The 20,113-nt window shown below is 37.9% G+C and overlaps 2 protein-coding genes across 2 annotated transcripts in view; one reads left to right on the top strand and one right to left on the bottom strand.

The window, feature by feature from the left end:
• Positions 1–1,810, top strand: part of ND-ASHI (NADH:ubiquinone oxidoreductase subunit ASHI) — a 91,682-nt gene extending 89,872 nt beyond the window's left edge. Inside the window, exon 5 of the mRNA XM_090387517.1 lies at positions 1,582–1,810. Coding sequence (XP_090243643.1) covers positions 1,582–1,641 — 60 coding nt within the window. The 3' untranslated portion in view covers positions 1,642–1,810. The remainder of the gene's footprint in view (positions 1–1,581) is intronic.
• Positions 1,811–13,612: 11,802 nt separating this feature from the next.
• The window catches only part of wmd (serine-threonine kinase receptor-associated protein wmd), a 99,167-nt gene continuing 92,666 nt past the window's right edge, over positions 13,613–20,113 (bottom strand). Inside the window, exons 6-7 of the mRNA XM_090388044.1 lie at positions 19,308–19,444; positions 13,613–13,917 (exon numbers count right to left, since the gene is read on the bottom strand). Coding sequence (XP_090244170.1) covers positions 13,697–13,917; positions 19,308–19,444 — 358 coding nt within the window. The 3' untranslated portion in view covers positions 13,613–13,696. The remainder of the gene's footprint in view (positions 13,918–19,307; positions 19,445–20,113) is intronic.

A 20,113-nucleotide genomic window follows, 5' to 3' on the forward strand; every position in this document is an offset into this window, starting at 1 on the left:
CACACATGGTTGCGAGATTGTGCAAACATTCATTCACTAGAGTGGTGTTCATTGTTGGTGCACAGCTGTGTATGGGATTGCTGCCAGCATTTGTCGAGTTTCAAAACTGTTGATTCGAAGATGGGGTGTAGCCTTCAAAGCAATAATCAATGTGCAAATGGATGAACAATTAATGGGAGTTAGTGAAATGTGAAATAGTTGCCACATCTTGAACCCTTGCAGCAATTTAAGGCTTTTGGACTCGAGGCTTTTTTACATATATATATTTTTTAAGGGGGGGGGGGTGAACAGTGGAATTCATGAGTGAGAAGTGTACCAAATGGTTGGAGGCACCACATTACAATTTTACACCAATAGGAAGAATAAAGCAACAATCAATGTGCAAATGACTGAACAATTAATGGAAGTTAGTGAAATGTGAGATAGTTGCCACATCTTGTACCCTTGCAGCGATTTAAGGCTTTTTATTTATTTATATATATATATATATATATATATAAAAAATAATAAAACAACAATCAACGTGCAAATGGCTGAACAATTAATGGGAGTTAGTTGCCACATCTTGTGCTTTTGGACAGCTCGATATATTTAACGATTCTAGCCAAAGGCAGTGACGGTAATGCTGGGATTGGTCGATCACTTCACAATCGCGTCTGGGGTTAAGGTCATGATGGGTTGACCAGAAATGTTTCACGATTGTGGAGTGATCAGTGTCACCTAGGCAAATCGATCTGCGAGGTGATCCTGAAGGCATCTTGAGCTCTTCCCTATATAGCAACTGTCGTAATCATGGCAAGTTATGTGGTATACTACGTAAGATAGGGATGATGGGAGTTTTTAGTTCGAGACCAAAAAACGTAAGCTCCTACCAGGGAGTTGTATGCATTTCATGCAGTACTCGCGTAGGATCTTAGAAATCTGGTCCGATGTGCCCGGATAGTAAGGAATGTAGGCATACTGTCACGTGGGGACAACAGCCTTAGATGAGTTGCAAGTTCTTGTGCTTATAGCAAGCATCTGTCTAATACATGGGTTGAGTACCCACAATTGACTAGGCCAGCTTTTACTCTGAAAATCTAGATGCTCTGAGCTGGAATGGCTCCAGGCTCGAGAGAATAGAATGCATGCAGTGTTGTTTAGATGGCAAGGGGCTTGGGCTGATCTGTAGTTAAACTGCCTGCACCACATTGGCTTACGGTACACGGAGGTTTCCAGGCGTAGACCCACTCGCTTCACTGGAACATCCAGGAATGGATGAGACTCATTTACTTCTAACTCCAAAGTGAACTGGATGAACAGTGATAAGGAGTTGAGGTACTCTAACAGTGTTGACTTTGAACCATGTGGGATGATGGTGAAGATATCATATTTGCACCACATTGTAATCAGTACAGATGAGCTCAAGAATATCCGTTCCTCTAATTCCTCCATAGCAATGTTAGTTATTTAAAAAATATATTTTTTTTAATAATAAAAAGGCCAGATTCATGTATATTTACTGTGTACATATATACAATATTATATCATGTCTTTTCTTTGGTACTAATAATAAGCATTTTTACTTTTACCCCCTTACAGGTACCTAAACAGTATCCACAACCAGGAGTAATCCACTATACTTTTGAACCTCTTGAGTAATTATGGTTGACTTATGAACCTGACTATATGAACCTTCTCCGATGTGACGAATCTATACAGAAGTAAAAATTAATTTAAAATAATTTCTTAGATCTTTATCACTTCATTGAAGTGGAGGAAAGCTACAGAAGAGAAAACTGTAAATAGAAATAAATAATTTCCAATGTCAGTTCAGTTGTTACTCTATTTTTGACACCTTGGTATATAGGAAGAAAATGCTTTTATTGAAAGTTGTATTTGTAACTCATTTTCTAACTTGCCAAACAGCAGACATTCCATCACATTAAGATAAATGATATAACAGATGAAAGAAACTCCATGAAACAAGTGTGGTGTGTCAGTTAAATGTATTAGATTGTGGCATGTGTAAATGATGAGGAGGAGGTAACCTTAAGTTTCAGACATAAAGGCTTCTACTAAGATTTACCACACACAGTAAGCCTTACTATATCTCCTTATTCGTGAAAAATGTATGAATAAGCTACATTGCTCTACCATTAATATCCAGACACCTGTATTACTACAAATAATGTTTATTAACAGGAAAACTGAAACCTTTAGCCTTTGACAACCTCAAAACACGTTTACAAAAGACTGTAAAATATCGGAGGACGTTTCCACAATGTAATTCACATTTCCATCACAATGTAAGCCGTATGATGTGGAGCATTTTCCTGCTGGTACACGTAGACCTTCCTTGATGTGCTGCTACAACGTAGGTAACACATTGTCCAGGACATCTAGACAGACATTGGCATTTGTGGTTTTGTTCAAAAAAAAAAGAAACCATGAAAAACAGTCCCAAACCAACACTACCTCTTCCATACATCTGCCACACCCAGGAACAACCATCAGACTGGTAGATCATTCACTGAGACTTGTTTCAAAGCAGTTTTACATTAGTCCAAAACCTTACACAAAGCTAGACCATGAAAAATAGCAGCCCCAGACCTTAATGCTGCCTTTGTTAAACTTCATTGTCAGAACCAACAGTCTGGTAGGAAGCTTTTTTTGGTCATTTGCCACGCTTTTAAGGGACCATGCACTGTGACTCATTGCACAGCTTTCCATTGGTCTGCAGTCCAAGAATGGTGAATTACATCAAACTATCTGCCATTAGTCAGGGTGATTAGTGGTGTATACAACTGCACAATCATGCCATATCCTGCATGCCATACTATCATTGACATGGATCCTAATTGTCTCACTGAGGGCCAGTGTGTGCTGCAATATTAACCTGATTTCAAAGTGAATGATTCTTTGCAGTGCTCTCTTTGTCATTGTCCACTAGATTTGGACGTTTTCTGGGCCCCTTTTTTTTTTTTTTTTTTTTTTTGAAGATTTCAGCACCAGTCTGATTTCATTTGCAGATCACATCAAGTACCCTTAGGTGCAATGAAATGTCACATGCAGACCAACTGCTTATGTGGTAACCTATTATCATTCCATACTGGAAGTCTTATCTCAGTTGATTGTGGCATCTTGCATTCACAATCTTACTACTGTCTCCTTGAAGGCCTACAGACATATTTATGGTAATTGAAACTGCTATGAGAGGCATTTAATAAATTATCTACCCACGGTACTTCCCATAGTTATATTTAAATGATTCATCATGTTCCTACATATCTCAACTTGAATCATACTAATTTTGATCCCACTTTGTTTTTAGGTTGTGCTGCTGTAACAGAAAGAGACACCTGTATCAAATTATGGATTTGTTGAAATTGGAGCATTGTTCAGTCATCACATTTCTCACCAAAGAAGAAAATGGGCCATGAAAGGATGGTGGCTGTGTATGGCAACAGTGCACCTTCAGAGTACTAGGTGAAATTCTGGTCAAAACAATTCAACTGTGATAGAGAGTCCATCAAAGATGATCCACGTTCAGGAAGGCCTGTAATAGCAACCACTTCAGAAATGTACCAGTCTGCGTCAATGTCTAGAGAGTTGTCTGTCAATAAATGGTAAACATTAAGTCTCTAGGGAATGTGACATATCTGAGGAAACAATTATAACCACCATCCATGAAAGTTTGGGGATGACTAAGGTCAGTGGGTTCCCAGATTTCTGATCCCTGCAGAAGCAATTCTGGTACGGTGGTGTAGAGAATTTAGAGCTTTACAGAAGGGATCCTGAAACTTTCATCTCCAGAATTGTTATGGGTGATGAAATATGGGTTTGTCACAGGAATCCTGAGACAAAGCAAGAATCAATGCAATGGAAGCATAAGAGTTCTCTCCCACCCAAAAAATTTCAGACAACCTTCAGCTGGCAAGATTATGGCCATCATTTTTTGGGATGATGAGGAAATTTTGAACATTTACTACTTGGAACACAAGGCAGCCACTGGGAAGTCTTATGCATCCCTACTGTACAACCTAAGGGATTATAATTATAAAGGAAAAATGCCATGGAAAACTTTCCAGAGGTGTGTTGCTTCTTCACAAGAACACACCAGTGCATAGGTCACATGCTGCTGCTGCTGCTTTGAGAGAATGTGACTTGACAGAACTGAACCATCCACCTAACATGACAGTGACTATTTCCTCTTTCAACACCTGAAGATAAACGCATGTGGATGTCGCTTTGGTGATGATAATGAACTGGTCTGCTGTTTCTGCATTTGTTGAAGGACAGAACAAACAATTTTGTCTGGTATTTCTTCATTGCCAACAAAATGGAACAAGTGTATTGAAGTTTAGGAGAGTTACAATGAAAAATAAAACCAGGTTTTTTGTGTCTATCTCATTTCCTTCATAGGTAGGTAGATAATATATTGAATGCTCCTCATATATCAGATTAGCATATGATGGTTGAGGCATATGATGCAAGAAAGCAAGCTTATACAGCATCAGCCAAAAAAAAACCCTTCCCATTTCACCCATCCAGTCACTCCAAATGTTTTGTCTAGTTCAGCCTTAAATTTATTTAAGCTATCAACTTCCACAACAATGGATGGAAGTCTGTTTCAGCAATCAACTACTCACTGGCTAAAGGCAAAATTCCCCACATCTATTCTACAACTGTCTTTCCTCAATTTGAATCTATGCCCCCCTCATGTTCTTAGTCTGAGCAAGTGGAAGTATCCTGTTGAGCCTGCTGAAACCATTCAAGGTCTTATACACCTCGATCAGATCACCTCGCAGGTGCCTATTCTCCAGATGCTGCAACTTGCAGAACCTAAGCCTTTCTTCGTAAGCACGCCCTTTGTTCCTCTCACCAATCTTGTTCCCTTCTCTGTACTTGTTCTAGCAACTCTACATCCTTCCTAAAATGAAGCCTCCAGACCTGTATACAGTATTCAAAGTGTGGCCTAGCCTTATAGAAAGGAATAATCACCTCGTCTCTGCTAGCAAAATTCCTATATATCATTGACAAAACTTCATGACCTGCTCTGGCAGTCTATCTGCACTGCTTAGAGAACTTCATATCCGATTGCACAATTACCCACAGGTCTTTTTCATTCTCCACCTCCCTGAGTGTAGTACCACACAATTGATACATTTCTCTTGGGTTACTGCTACCCATATCAGTACTTTGCATTTGTCAATATTAAACTTCAGTTGCCACTTCTCTGCTCATCTGCCTAACTTTTTTAGATCCTGTTGCAATGATATACTGTCATTAACAACCCTGCCAACTTTTGTATCATCTGCACACTTGAACATTCATCAATATCATTGATAAATACACAAAACAACAATGGGCTCAGCACTGAACCCTGGTTGAATTAGCTAATAACATTAGTCCACGTAGAACAGTGTCCATTTACTACCACTCAACAATCCCTTTATCCATTGAAGTAACTTGCCCTTAATGCCATACCACTCCAATTTGTACAGCAGTCTTCCATGTGCAACAGTATCAAAAGCTTTACTGAAATCCAAGTATATGATATCAAAATTATTTTTTGCATCCAGTTCCTTTGTGACCACATCATCATATCCAATCAAGTTGGTCAGACAAGACTTCCCCTTAACAAACCCATGCTGCATCTGAACTATTACTGCTGTCTTGTCTGGGTGATCCTATATCACCTCTAACCAGTGACTCCATTATTTTCCCTGAACAGAAGTTAAACTAACAGGTCTATAATTATTTGTGTCACCCTTTGAATCCTCTTTGTGAGTTGGGGATACATTTGCACATCTCCAGTTCATGGGGCCCTCTCCTGACTCTAAGGGCGCTCTCATAATTATGGCTAAGGGTTTGCTTACTTCTCTTGCTGCCTCCATTATAACTGGATAGATTCCATCTGCCCCATGTTCCTTTTTTTATGGTTAACTTCAGCAATTTCTCCTCCACTTTGCTCTCAGTTATTACAAAATCACTTAGCTCCCTGTTAGAGTATGATAAACTTCTCACATTCCCTTCCTTGAATAACTCGTCATATGTGAATGTAGATGCAAAATACTCATTCAGTTTATTATCTACTTGAGCAGGATCATCAATAGTCGAACTAGCTATGTTAAGTGGACCAATCTGATTCATCCACTTCTAGAATTTACATAAGTAAAGAACTGCAGTTTTTCTTTAGGTCCTTTGCCAAAGATTTCTTGTAATCTACTTTCGACTGCCTAACCTCCTTTGTGACTTGATTACAGACTAGCTTATAGCTGTCGTAGGCTTCTGTCGCCTGATAATTTATATGCACCCCATGCATTTTTCTTCTCTGCCACAAGCCTCATTAGTTCATCAGACATCCATTTAGGCTTGAACCTTGAACAGTATCTCTTAGTTGGTATGAAAAGCCTAGTAGCATCTAAGATTAAGTCCCCTGAAGGCTTCTGATACAGGTAATTCGAGTTAATTCGTTCCTAGAGCGCGTTCGTAAAGCGGGAATTTATTTCCCACACACATAAGGTGAAAAATAGGAGTTACTTTCTCAACAACGAAATTAATTAGCTAATTAGTTTGTTAAAACAATGATTGATTTATTGAAAGAAATGAAAACGTAGCCTGTGAAATCAAACAAATTATAATAATAGAGAAATTATCTATATAATATCGGTGTAGATACACCATAGTTTACCCATAAATTAACTACATATGTAGTGAGAAAGGCATTGTTTTAATTGTATCTCATATTGTGGTTGCCTTCACAAGATAGCGGGTATTGCACTACTTCAAATAAATAACGCTTCTCTAGTAGGGAAGACTACTGTTATTTATTTTCAGGGGATACCACTACCCAGACAATCGTTTCGGAGCTTTTAGGCTCCATCATCAGTGAGTGGGCAGGTACCCTGGTACTGCAACATGCCATCACAGTTGCAAAGTTATTTCCACAATATGAGAGATTCCAAATGGTTTATAAAATAATGTATTAGAAAATGAACTGCACAAGGCATAATTTCTTATGGGGTTAGGTAATTAACTATATATCTGTGTAGATACACCATAGTTTATCCATAAATTTGAACTACATATGTAGTGAGAAAAGCATTGTTTTAATTGTATCTCATATTGTGGTTGCCTTCACGAGACAGCGCATATTGCACTACTACAAATAAATAACGCTTCTCTAGTAGAGAAGACAACATATTTATTTTCAGGGGATATCACCACCTAGACAATTATCTGGGTGGTGGTATCCCCAATAATGTATTAGAAAATGAAATTTTCTAATACATTATTTTATACACCATTTGGCATCTCTCATATTGTGGAAATAACTTCGCAACTGTGATGGCATGTTGCATACCTGCCCACTCACTGATGATGGAGTCAAAAAGCTTCGAAGTGGTCGTCTGGGTGGTGGTATCTCCTGAAAATAAATACCAGTAGTCTTCTTTACTAGAGAAGCATTATTTGAAGTAGTGCAATACCCGCTATCTCGTTGTGAAGGCAACCACAATATGAGATACAATTAAAACGATGCCTTTCTCACTACATACGTAGTTCAAATTTATGGGTAAACTATGGTGTATCTACACCGATATCATAATAGAGAAATTATTTATGACTTACAAATGTTAAAGAATGTTTATTCTTCGTCATAGACTAAATGCACACTCGATCACTCATTATTGACTCGGCACTCGTCAGTTTGTTGCACAAGGCGTTGTCTTCTTCAGAAATGTTTCAAGAGGCATTTGTTTCCAAGATAATCTCATTTAATTATAAATTTCACAATTGCACGCATAAGCATTTTTTAACAGCACACAAATTGCAACTAACACGATTCGCGTGGAGTAACAAGTTTATGAAGCTTAAAAAAAAAAAGAAATGAAGAGAAAATTCTGAAAATTTGTTTTTTATACAAGTGAAGATAACAGCAGTCTTATCCGTCGTATACCCTTCTAGCCCACTTGCTGTACAGGGGGTGAACCTTGTGTTAATAAACTGATAGTAAATAAAAAAAAATAAAAAAAAATTTCAAGTAAAGGGGAAACATTTCACCATAATAATGTAAAACCCACAATTCCAGCTATCAGTATTTTCGCAAATGCAATAACATCGAGTTTACTACACGTTTATAATTGTTTGCAGTAACAGAAAAGCCCAATAAATCAGAAAGTGCAAATTGTTTTTGTTTTATGGTCGTGACTTCCAGAAATGTGCTTTAGAAAAATATCATAAAGGCTTTTAAAATTGATTCTTATAAGGGAACACATGATAACGATGAAAGTGTAGTGCATTTTAATGATTTGAATTGGTAACTAATACAATTTACAAACCATGCTCACGACCTCGTGATCGTAAAAATGACATTTTAGAGAGAGAAATGGTTATACAGTGAAATTTTCAACTTCTGAGATCTTTAAACAAATTACCAAAAAACAATGTGTTATTCGGTTCACATTACGATATTTTAATGATATGATGGTGTCTCTGGAACTGATTAATATCGTAAAATGAAGTACACTGTATTGTATAGCTACACACGTGGTTTGAAATGCGGTATTTATGAATGTTTAACATTCATTTTTTGCAATTAATGTACATATTTTCGATTTTGTTGATACTTGGGGAAAAAAACTCGTAAAGCGAGAACTGCCTATATAGCAGTTTCAGTGACCATATCGGTGTCCCAACCTAATATAAGCCTGTCTCAATACAAGTAAGTTGATAATATAAAAATTAGACATGTTTGCATGAGAAAGTCTAAAGGAAAGTTACTGCTGACTAGAACAAACTTCTACAATACAGGCTACTTGATTTTAGAATTGTAATTATTGCCCAGTTGACATCAATTTGATAGGTAGCATTTAAAATTTCACAAGACCTGACTTGTAAAACCTGATTTAAATTAATCGTAGCCACCAGCAATAACTAGAATATTCCCTTTGAGGATCTTGATATGCTATCTTGACATTTTCCAAATTAAAAATTCAATAATTGGACAACTGCTATTTTTTCTAACAGTGATCAGATCTTTTAAAGCAGTTTAAATAAGCTTTCTTTGAGTGATACATTATTCATAATGTGGCATATGGTAGGTGAGACAAACATGAAATGCTCTGAAGTGAAGCTTCAGAGCATTGGAAGATTGTCTTTGGAACTATTTTTTTCACTCTAGTGAAATAACTTTATTAGATTAGGCAGGTTACCTCTTGAAAAAAGGATGAGATGATCCAGGTTAAACTTATGAAATCTCATAATATTAACTTTCCAATGCTAGTATGGCATTCTTCACTCTTTAATTTTTTACAGTTTATAAATGAAATGAAATTTCCCCCATGTACCTTTGCCCACCAATATTCTCTGTAACTGTTATGCAGTATTTTCTACTTTCATTTCTATATACTATGAATTACAAAACATCAAATAACCATTAAATTTGTTTAGTTTAACAGATGCCAGTTGGGCAAGTGTCTATATTTCTTCTAGGCAACTCCCATTCCCACATTTCGTCTGAGATGCCAGCGACAGGCATCTAATCTTGCCATACAGCTTTGGTTTCATCAGCGAAAATGTATTTAACCAGCTAATATACATGAAAATACACCAATGAGCCAAAACATTATGACCACCTACCTAATATGATGTTGGTCCTACATGCGCAGCCAAAACAGCTCGTACCCGGCGAAGCATGGACACTACAAGATTTTTAAATGTGTCTTGTAGTATCTGGTACCAACACGTAAGCAGCAGATCCTTTAACTCCTGTAATCCGTGGCTGAGACGCTGCAGATCAGAGTTGCTGTTCCAACACAAACCACAGATGGTCAATAGGACTGGTGTCTTGGGAATTTGGAGGCCAGGGACCTGGAGGTCTTCCTCATGTTCCATGAACCAGTCTCGAACAATCTGGGTGGTGTGTGGCATGGTGCATTATCTTGCTGAAAGATGGCACCACCAGAGGGAAAGACTGTTGCCATGAAAGGGTGTACCTCGTCAGCAATATGTTTAGGTAGGTGGTAGACGTCAGAGTGCCCGGCACATGGATGACTGGACTCGGGGTATCCCAGGGTCGTCATCCATGCCTGGGCGGTGTCATGCTTTGGGAGATGCCAGACATCGTTACCACTGGCTTGTTTTTGTCCCACGATGCATCCAGGCAGCATCACTTCCCCAGTTAGACGCACATATACCCAGCTGTCCACGTGGTGCAACGTGACCACCAAATACGGAGGATGCGGAAAAGTCAGGGAATGACCACCGCATATCCCCAGAGCAATATGGCCTTAGTTGCTAATGCTCCTATAGACCAAACAACAAACAAACAACATGGTGCAACAGGAAACGTGATTCAACAGACCAGACGATCTTCCAATCACTCAAGATACAGTTTCAATGCTTGTGTGCCCATTGTAGGCACTGTTGCCGGTGAACAGTGATTAGTAAGGGAACTCTGAGCGGCCTGCGGCTATGCAACCCCATTTTCAGCAGGGTTCAGTGTACTTTGTGATGGGAGTAATACACATTACTTCCATCACCATCATTTCAATTACTGGCGAGTTGCATCACGGTCGCCCTTCTGTTGCCACATACCATTCGGGAGAGCCTTTGCTAGCATCGATGAGCCGTAGTCATCCAATACTTCGTCAGCAGTTCATGGGTTTCCCTCCTCTGACCACTTTCGGTAGGTACTAACCACGGTTGACCGTGAGCACCCACCAGCCTTGCCATTTTGGATATGCGCTGACCCAGTCATCTGCCCATTACAATTCGGCCTTTGTCAAACTCACTTAAGTCCACTGCCTGAAGAACAAGAGTAAAAACACTGATTATCGGAGCTCAGTATCAGGTGTATTTTATACCGTGTCCCAACCTGCACCATAGTTCACCTGCAGTTGCTTCAATTTGCATAACGATTCACTGGTCAATGTTTTGGCTCATCGGTGTATACTGATATATTCAAGTAACCGTCGCATAGTACGGTAGTTAGGTTCCTATAAAATGTGTTGAGCGAAACTGTGTTATACGGGACTAAGAAAAAGTATGAAAAGGGGGGGTCATGTTCCAAATGTTAAAAAAATACATTTCATTAACAAAAACCATTCTAGATTGGTGTGTTTTTGTTAGAAATCAGTAATCCGGGTTTGTTTGCTTGATCAATCTTTGTTGTTGTTGTTATTTGGTTTTTAGGAGCATTAGCAACTAAGGCCATATTGCTCCGGGAATATGCGGTGGTCATTTCCTGACCTTTCCACATCCTCCGTTGGTAGTCACGGGCTCGAACCCCGGTCTGATCAAGAAGTGTGTGCTACGCACTGTTGCTTCTGCCCACCTGGCATCAATCATTGTGAATTTCATCGTATGGAACTAAGCATTTTTGAAGTTCCCTTTTGAACCTTGGACTCCTTTCATTCAAGAATTTGCATTCAAAAAATAAGATTCTAATTGCTTGGCTAACTTTATGCCTTCCCATATGCTTTTTACAAATAAATATGGAAGTTTAGAATTTTCATCTGCGCTATCATTCTCTGAATTGATTTGGTTTTACCTCGTTGCCATTTTCACCAAATCCATTCGCCAGCTTATTTTTTTTTTATCGGAATAGGAGCATCAGCAACTAAGACCATGTTAATCTGTGTATATTATATATTGCTTGTGTCCCGAGGTCGATTTTCTGTTTTGCTGGATGAAAAACCCGAATTTCCAGGAGAAAAAACTATGCTACCCTTGCTCAACTAACTCAGCCATGTTATGAAAAATTCCTTCCATCATAGACTGGTTTCAAACTTAGGTCTTTTCCACCCGGTGTGGAATGGAGGGCGATTCTATCAACTGTTCTACCAACGAGGGCTTCAGTAGTCATATAATCAAAACCTTCCCCTCCTACCACACCGATTCAGTTTTCGGATGGTTTGACCATATGAACTCATTATGGCCATACATTTTCCACATGCATTTAATGCTGACTGTTTTACTTTTTTTTCAGCAATAAAGCTATGATTCTGATACAGTCCACAATTGAGAAATATTTCCATGAGATCACTTCAATAGATTCGGAATCAATTTTTTCCAAAATCCATTGTAACGATTTTCTGATGTAATGAGTTTTAAAGGTGGATATAATGCCTTGATAATGGCTGAATGAAAGAAGTTGTATTAACCTAGTATAACTATGGCAGTAGGAACATAACTTCAACGTTTGGATGACTTAAAATCTTTTGGATGGCCTGGTGTGCTATCCAATAGTAATAAAACTTTGAAATTTAGATTTTTCCACAAGTTCAATAGCACAGAACGTAACACGGAGATTTCCCAACAAAATAAAATACAGGGATTTCTCAATGTTTTTTTTTTTTTTTTTTTTTTTTTACTTCCAAGTCAACAGCGGGATTCAAAAAGAGTGGAAATGTTGAAAAATTACATCCAACATAATAGCAGGGTATCACCGCATAAAAATGTTATGCGAGGTTTACTGAAATTCTCTAACCACATTAGAGCGATTGCCGCAATTTATCAATTGTGTCAGAGTGAAAGTGTTGAAGTATGTGTTGTACGGGATAACGTGAATAACCAAAACATGAAAATGTATTGCATCTGCCAGAAACCAAGAGCTATGTTCCAATCCAGATGAGTGACCTTAAATTCTAAAAATTATAACTTTTTTATTATTATTTTTGGTTTCTTTCAATTCAGTGCTTTTAATTGAGTTTAGCATATCATAATTAAGATTACCATTTTCAAATTCAATAATAAAAATTTTTTTTTTTATAATTAAAACAAAAGGGGTCTCCTTTAGAAGTTGTGCAAGCATCTTTGTTAAACTGAGGATGCAATTGACAGAAGTTTAAGATTGCTGACAATCGTCACCTGTCGCAAGATGTAAAAAAAAATCTCTAAGGAGAAGAAAGATAATACTATTGTCATTTAAGAAATTCACTGTATGAACCCACAAAAGACACTATTACTATACCATAAAGAAAAGCAGATGAATAATATTGAATTAAAAAAGAGGGACTTGCAAATACAACAGTGAATAGATAGACAGTGAGTTGTAAAGAGCAGCTACATTCCTTCAAAGGTTCAAACTAAAATGAAATAAACAATCACCAGGAACAATTTCTGTGAAGTAAACAAAATTGCAGCTATTGAAAAAATGCATATAGGGTTAATCATGGGACCAGAAGAAAGGAATGTAAAAAGAGGATAGTGCTGTAAGTGGGAGTGTTATAACAGAAGTTTACTGTATTTTTATTGCAACTATAATAGTGGAGGGAGACATACACTTGAAATACACTTTTACTTGAAAAATTCACCAAGAAGCAGCATCCTATATTTTGCTTCCTCTCTGAAACTGTAGTCAGATAAGTAACACAGACAAAGTAAGATAAAAATCCACTGCCCAAAATTGTTTATTTATGTTTCTGCAAAACTTTAAAATGCAGATAATATATCTGCATGTTTTAAATTAACAATATACAGTACCACAATTTTCTTTTGTGGTAAAGAGTTTATGAACTTTCAGCAGATAAAGTTCTTTATTAATTACTTTCTTTATTACAGAAAATAATATTTCTTGCTCTCATTAATCAGCAAGAAGGAACTGTAAAATAACACTTGGCTGTAAAATAACACTTGGCTACAAACAAACTCACTTTATAATTTCAGCACTCAGAATGTGCCACAGTCAATCAAGAACTAACAATAATGCTTAAGCTTCAGCCTTCACTGTAGGGCCATCCCCTCCTGCTCCATCAGCAGTCTCATTACCAACATTCTCCCCTGGCATGATGCACTTCCAAAGTCCATAAGTTTTGCCTACTGTAGTTTGCCACAAACGGAGTGTTCCATCTTCACTGCCACTTGCATAGAGCTCTCCATCAGGAGAAAATCTTACACAATGAACTGGTCCAAAATGTCCCTTAAATGATTCTGAAATGAGCAATATATTCAAAGTCAAAATACCTTATACGTGTATATCTCAACAACAGCTTTAAATACAGTGAAATCCTATTTAGCATATGGAGGAAGCAAGTGTTTTGTATCTTAAATACAAGAAAACTTTAAACAAGGTTCACATAAAATTAAGATTTGAAATAACTATTTGGTTATACTAAAATAAAGAAAACTTCGTATAGCTAAGAAAAATAAGTATGTGTTTATATAAATCTCAAAGTGCAGGCCTGCTGATTTAGTCACGTTAATTATGTACCAGTAATTTTAACTTTCATTCATAATACAGATAACTTGCAGGCCAATTTTCTATGTCCCAAATGACAAAATCAAAACAAATTGTCATTCATCTTTAATTTCCTTGTTTTGTTGACCATGACAGAAAAAAAATTCATAAAAATAACAATCAAACAGAAATAAATGATAAAAAAGTTCTGACAAATGTCACCTAATGATGCAATCCATGCTGGTGCACAAAAATTAAGCCATCTAAGATTTATAACAGAATATTAAAAAAGAATAACTGATTAAACTAAAGAAGTGACAGGCTGATACAGCTTTCAAGATCTATGTTAAAAAGTGGCAGCAGTCGTGCTACATGCCCATTTAGGTTGGGTGTACTGTTATATGAGGGGAAAAAAAACACACACAATTTTATGTAACCACTACAAAATTCACATTAATTTGAACATGCGATAGTAATTTTATTGATATGTGAAAGTTTTAAGAGTGACTAATGTCTTTACCCTAAGTAATTAAGACAGCAGTCTTAATTACTTAGGGTAAAGATCTTTAAATCTGTGGCAAAAAGGGCATTATTCGACTGGTAATGAGACAGAAGTGGTGAATGATGGGAAGACTGCCGCAGCACCTACTTGGGTCTTAGTTTTTGATCCATCTGTATAGACTTCCATGCCTTTCAGTTAGATAAGCTGCATGTAACTGTGTGATACTGGAAGGAGATAAGGTGTTCTTTCCCCACTATTGAAAATAGTCATCATAAATTGTAGAGATATTTGTCCAAGGTAGATCTGATGGTGTCATGTCCTGACATACATCACCAATTTCTATATTCCATGATTCAGCTAGTTCTTTAAGTCTAAGGGGAGCAGCTCGGTTTTCATTTGGTTTGCTATTATAAAATGACTCCCATTCGGTATTGTATAGGCATCTCCTATTAGGGTGAGAAGGAAGACTGCAGATTTTTGCAGCATACAGGAGAAGTAATGTTTTTGTGGAGATGTTCATGGGCCTCAATGTAAAGACTGAACTGGGAAGGTTCTGAAAGCCCCGAGAGAAATTCTCAGAGCACTATGCTGGATGGTGTTTAACATAGTTTGAAGTAAAAGCACTCTAAAGTGCTTTTCCTCACCGAGTCATACGCTGAAGAGCCATAGTCTGAGCAGGACCTGATGAGAGCCCTATAAAGATGGATCAAAGTATGTCGATGAGTACCCCATGACATGGATGACACACACCCAGAGAATATTCAACTTCTTCAAACAGATGGTTCAAAGTTCAGTTTTTTATTAGTACCAGGCCAAGAAAATGGACAGTGTGAGCAAGTGGAATTGAAACATTATTGATCTTTAGATCAGGATGAAGTGAACATAATTTGCAGAAGTGAGTAGTGGTGGATTTCTGCTCACCAAGACAATATCAATTACATAAGGTTCAGGATTGTATTCTGGAAAGAGTAATTTGTAACTGTCAACAGTATTCATACTTTGTGACTGGCAGAATATGGCAAGGTCATCTGCATACATGTATATTTGAATGGTTTTTGGAAGATCCAATATGTTGTTGACCCGAATCGCAAATAGGGTAGCATTCAATATGGAACCCTGCAGGACACCCTCTTCTTGAATGTGAGATGCTGAAGCATGTTTCAATATCGGACCTGAAAGGTGTGTAATCTTACAATGTTCTACATGATTTGAAGAAGGTAGCCTCTCCGCCCCAACTGATGCATATCTTTAATAATACCTTGACGCTAAGTAGTATTAAATGCTTTCTCAATATCTAAGTTCACCATCACTAGATGTTGCCTCGTGACGAAGGCATTATGTATGTTCGATTCAGGTAGACCTGTTTTTACGGAAGCCATATTGGTGATCAGAAAGAATGATTTGGGAGTCTAGAATCCAGGTGAGCCTCTTATGTACCATCCTTTCAAAGATTCTGCCCAAACAGCTTGTCAATGATATTGGTCTGTAATTCTGAATTAGAGAAGGATCTTTTCCTGGTTTTGGGATAGCACAAACATAGGAATGATGCCAAGACAGAGGATATGTATTTTTTGAGAAGATCCAGTTAAAAAAGAGTAATAGTGTGTAGAGATCGGTTTCACAAAGATGTTTTAGCATACTATAGTGAATGCAGTCTGGTCCTGCTGCACTATTTGGAGATTTATTCAAGGATCTTTGAGCTCAGATAAACTAAAGGATGAAGCAAAAATGTTATAACAGGATTCTGCTAAAGCATTTGCAATATCAGTTGGGGAGGATAGGTCATGCCCATTCCATTGCATTATTGGGGACTGCAGCAGTACAAATTTCCCATTGAGAGCTTGTATTTTTTTCCAGATAATTCAGATATCAGTATTTTTGTTGAGGCGTTTGAGGAGTATTGAGTTGAGGCAAAGTTAATCCAGGAGTTACGTTTTGCTTTCTTCCTAATTTGTCTTGCTTCGAGTTTTTTGTAAGCAATTAGGTCAGTGGTAGGTGAGAATTTGCAAAACTGGTTCCAAGCACAGTTTTTTTCTCATTTCGCTTTGGAGCATTCTTCATTCCACCATAGATTTTGGAGTACACACTTACGCTGGTCAGATTTTGGAATGGAAATTTCTGCTGCAAATATAAGGCTGGTAATGTGATCAGTTACATCATCAATATGCTGTTTCTGTACGTATGGATTGTCAAGTAGGACATAAGTGGAAGAGTGTTTCTGGTCTGCTTTATGAAAATTCCAAGAAGTACGGCTTTTAGGACATGACATGACCTGTGTTTGGATTGAACTGATGATAGGAAAATGATCACTGTGGAATGGATCATTCAGCACTGACTATTCCATGCTTGGAAAAAGAGATGCTGAACATATGGATAAATCTATGGCTGATGTAGCATCTGTAGTTAGTTGAAGAATATGAGTTGGAGAGCCAGAATTTAATCAGAATCATGTTGTGGTTATCTGGTAATATTTCAATTAATTGGCCTCTTGTACCATAGTGGAGGATCCCACAATGGGTGGTGACTGTTGAAATCACCGAGTAAACAGACAAGAGGTGGTAGTTGTGTGAAAAGATTGTCAATTTCAGTCTAAGAGCAGGGATAATTCGGTGGGATATAAACGGATGCAAGGGTTAATGATATTCCCATTGTCATCCGAACTGCTACAACTTCTAAGGGGGTTTGTAGTTGTAGATGTCTTGAAGGTATGACATTTTTGACAAGTATAGCCACCCCTCCCTCCAGGAGCAGAAGTGCTGGAATCTGTCTCACCTAAACATAGTGTAATTTTTGAATTTCAGAGAAACTTGTGATGGTAAAAAGGTTTGATATACCTACTGTTTTAGTTTGAATAAATAAATCACTCAGGTCATCTACATTGTGTTCAAAGAAAATGCATCACCCCTTAAAATTAAATAAATAAATAAATCTTTATTGTGAAGTAGAATTACAGCACAATATCCCATCACAGCAACGAGCGCCAGGGGTTCACATATAGATAACATAAGTACAAATTCAAATGGCTACAAAATATAGCGAACACATACAAAAGGCTACAAAATACAGATTACAAATGCAAAAAGAAATACAAATACATAATAAAAACAAGGAGCTGAACACAAATAAGAAAAACAAATACAACTTGGCAGTGATTCAGGTTTCAAGAGCTTTGATAAAGTTGTGTCTGTCCTTCTTTTTACTTATTATGGTGTCAATGTCGGCGTCCACACGGTTGAGGGCAGCGAGCATCTGCTTGGGCAGAAATCTTTCGGTGAGTGCAAGCCTGTTGTGGTGAGCCACAAGTGCTGGTACCGACCTTAGGCTTGGCTGTGGAATCCTCCACGAGCAAGCATTCCAAATATTTGGAGATGATATTTGGCCTGAGATGAGTTTGGCTGTGAAGACCAGCCTCTTTTCAACGATCAGGAACTTCAACCTCGGGATGTCGAGTGCTTGTGCCATCATGGTAGTTGTGGTAGCGGGAGGTAGCCGAAGCTTGTTATTTGCCCATTTCAGTAGCCAGTATTCAGCAGTGTACACCCGCTTAAGGTTTGTATGTGCAGCAGAGGCCCATATTTCTGCACCATAGAGAATGGCAGGGTAGACGGTGGAGGTGATGAACCTTTTAACAGTGGCAGGATGTCGGACGTGTAGCAGCTGCTGCTTTGAGATCCACCGTAGATGAGAAAATCTGGTACTGAGTTTGTCGATCTGGTTGACATTGTAATTGTCGTCCAAATAATGTTAAGTATATGGCAATATTTCTTACAGATTGCATCAGATAAGATTTACACGCGTAGGTGATGACGTAATATTGCATCAGCTGTTACTTTCAGCTATATAAGCAAGCTCTGCAAAAGTTGCAGTCATTCCTTGCTTGTGTCAGGATGGCGAGTTATGTGCAGTTGACACAACAAAGAAAGAGTGCTATTGTTGCTTTATGTGAAGAAGGATGTTCTTCCCGTCATATTGCTTATAGAGTGTCTTGTAGACAGTGAGCAGAACTCAAGAATACTGGTTCTGCTGATAGGAAAAAAGGAACCAGATGCAAATGAGTCTCTACGCCAAAACAGGACTGCGTTTTGAAACGCTTATGTCTAAAAAACCGTAAAGCTTCTTCATCTGAGCTGAAAAGAGAATGGGAAGAACATACAGGAGCGGTAGCAAGTGCAATAACAGAAGATGCCTCTTCAAAAATGGACTTGTAGCCCGTTGTTCTAAGAAGAAGCCCCTCCTCACACAAAAAATGAAAAGGGTCCAATTAATTTGGTGTAAGGAACATGTCAAATGGATCCCTGAGCAGTGGAAGTCAGTTATTTTTTCGGATGAGAAGAAATTCAACCTGCATGGCTATGATGGGAGACAAACGATTCGCCGTAGACGTGGTGAAGAATACCATCCGGACTACATGGAGTCTACAGTGAAATTCCCTACAAGCCAAATGATATGGGGGTGCATTTCACATCGCAGAGGTCACCTGAGAGAGAAGTTTATAAAAGGTTCCATAACTGCCAATGGATACCTGGCTATATTGGAAAGCAAATAGCTGCCAACCATTAGAGACCATTTCAACCTGCCAAGTAACTGAATTATTTACAAGTTAATATTAAAAACTAAATAATAATGAATAAATTAACTCACCAATATTTTCTCCGGTGTCATAATCATATTTATACATCTTAAAATCTTCCCCACCACACACAAAAACAGTCTTATCAGGATGCAGGGATGCTGAATATATCTGAGTTGGAATCTCAAAGTCTTTTGTTTTCTCACACCTGAAACATTTAATATCAATAAGGTAAGATACATTTATGTTATCAATTTTGATGGAAACTTTTTTTTTTTATATATTTGTTCCTTTAAGACAATATTTTATTCAGGTAAATTTATTTTAAAACAGAATTTATTATGTATTCACACATGCTATTTTTTAAATGGGGGGGAAAAAATTTTTTTTTTTTTGAAAGAAGCAGAACCATGGCATGTGGGGTTGACCTACACAGCATGATTCCATGCTGCTCAAATAATGAGGAAATATCTTGAGATAAATCTAGCTGCAAAAAAGGATTCATACGGACACAGATCTTTTTAATCACAAATAAATGGAATGAAGAAAAACAAACTATGTAAACAGTGATTACTCACATGAACATCATGAAGGGGGAGGAGAGTCCCTAGTATGGTGTACAGCCCCCTGCTACCACCACTATATTGGTTATCCAGTTAAGTCCTGGAGTCAAATATACTCCTTGACCATTCTTCAACAATGGCATTTTCCAGCTGCTATGTAAACACAGATGGTCCCATTCAATTAGCAATACATCTGCCAGTGCATCCAAAGCATGCACAAAACAGGGCAAGAAGGGGGCATCTAGTCAGTGACTGGTCAATGTAGTTGACACCCTTGTCATTCAGCATGTTGACAAGGGCCACAATCCATGGGT

Source organism: Mastigoproctus giganteus, chromosome 13 (assembly GCF_048544385.1).
Source record: "Mastigoproctus giganteus isolate SK-2022 chromosome 13, ASM4854438v1, whole genome shotgun sequence".
In the NCBI taxonomy this organism is placed as follows: Eukaryota; Metazoa; Arthropoda; class Arachnida; order Uropygi; family Thelyphonidae; genus Mastigoproctus; species Mastigoproctus giganteus.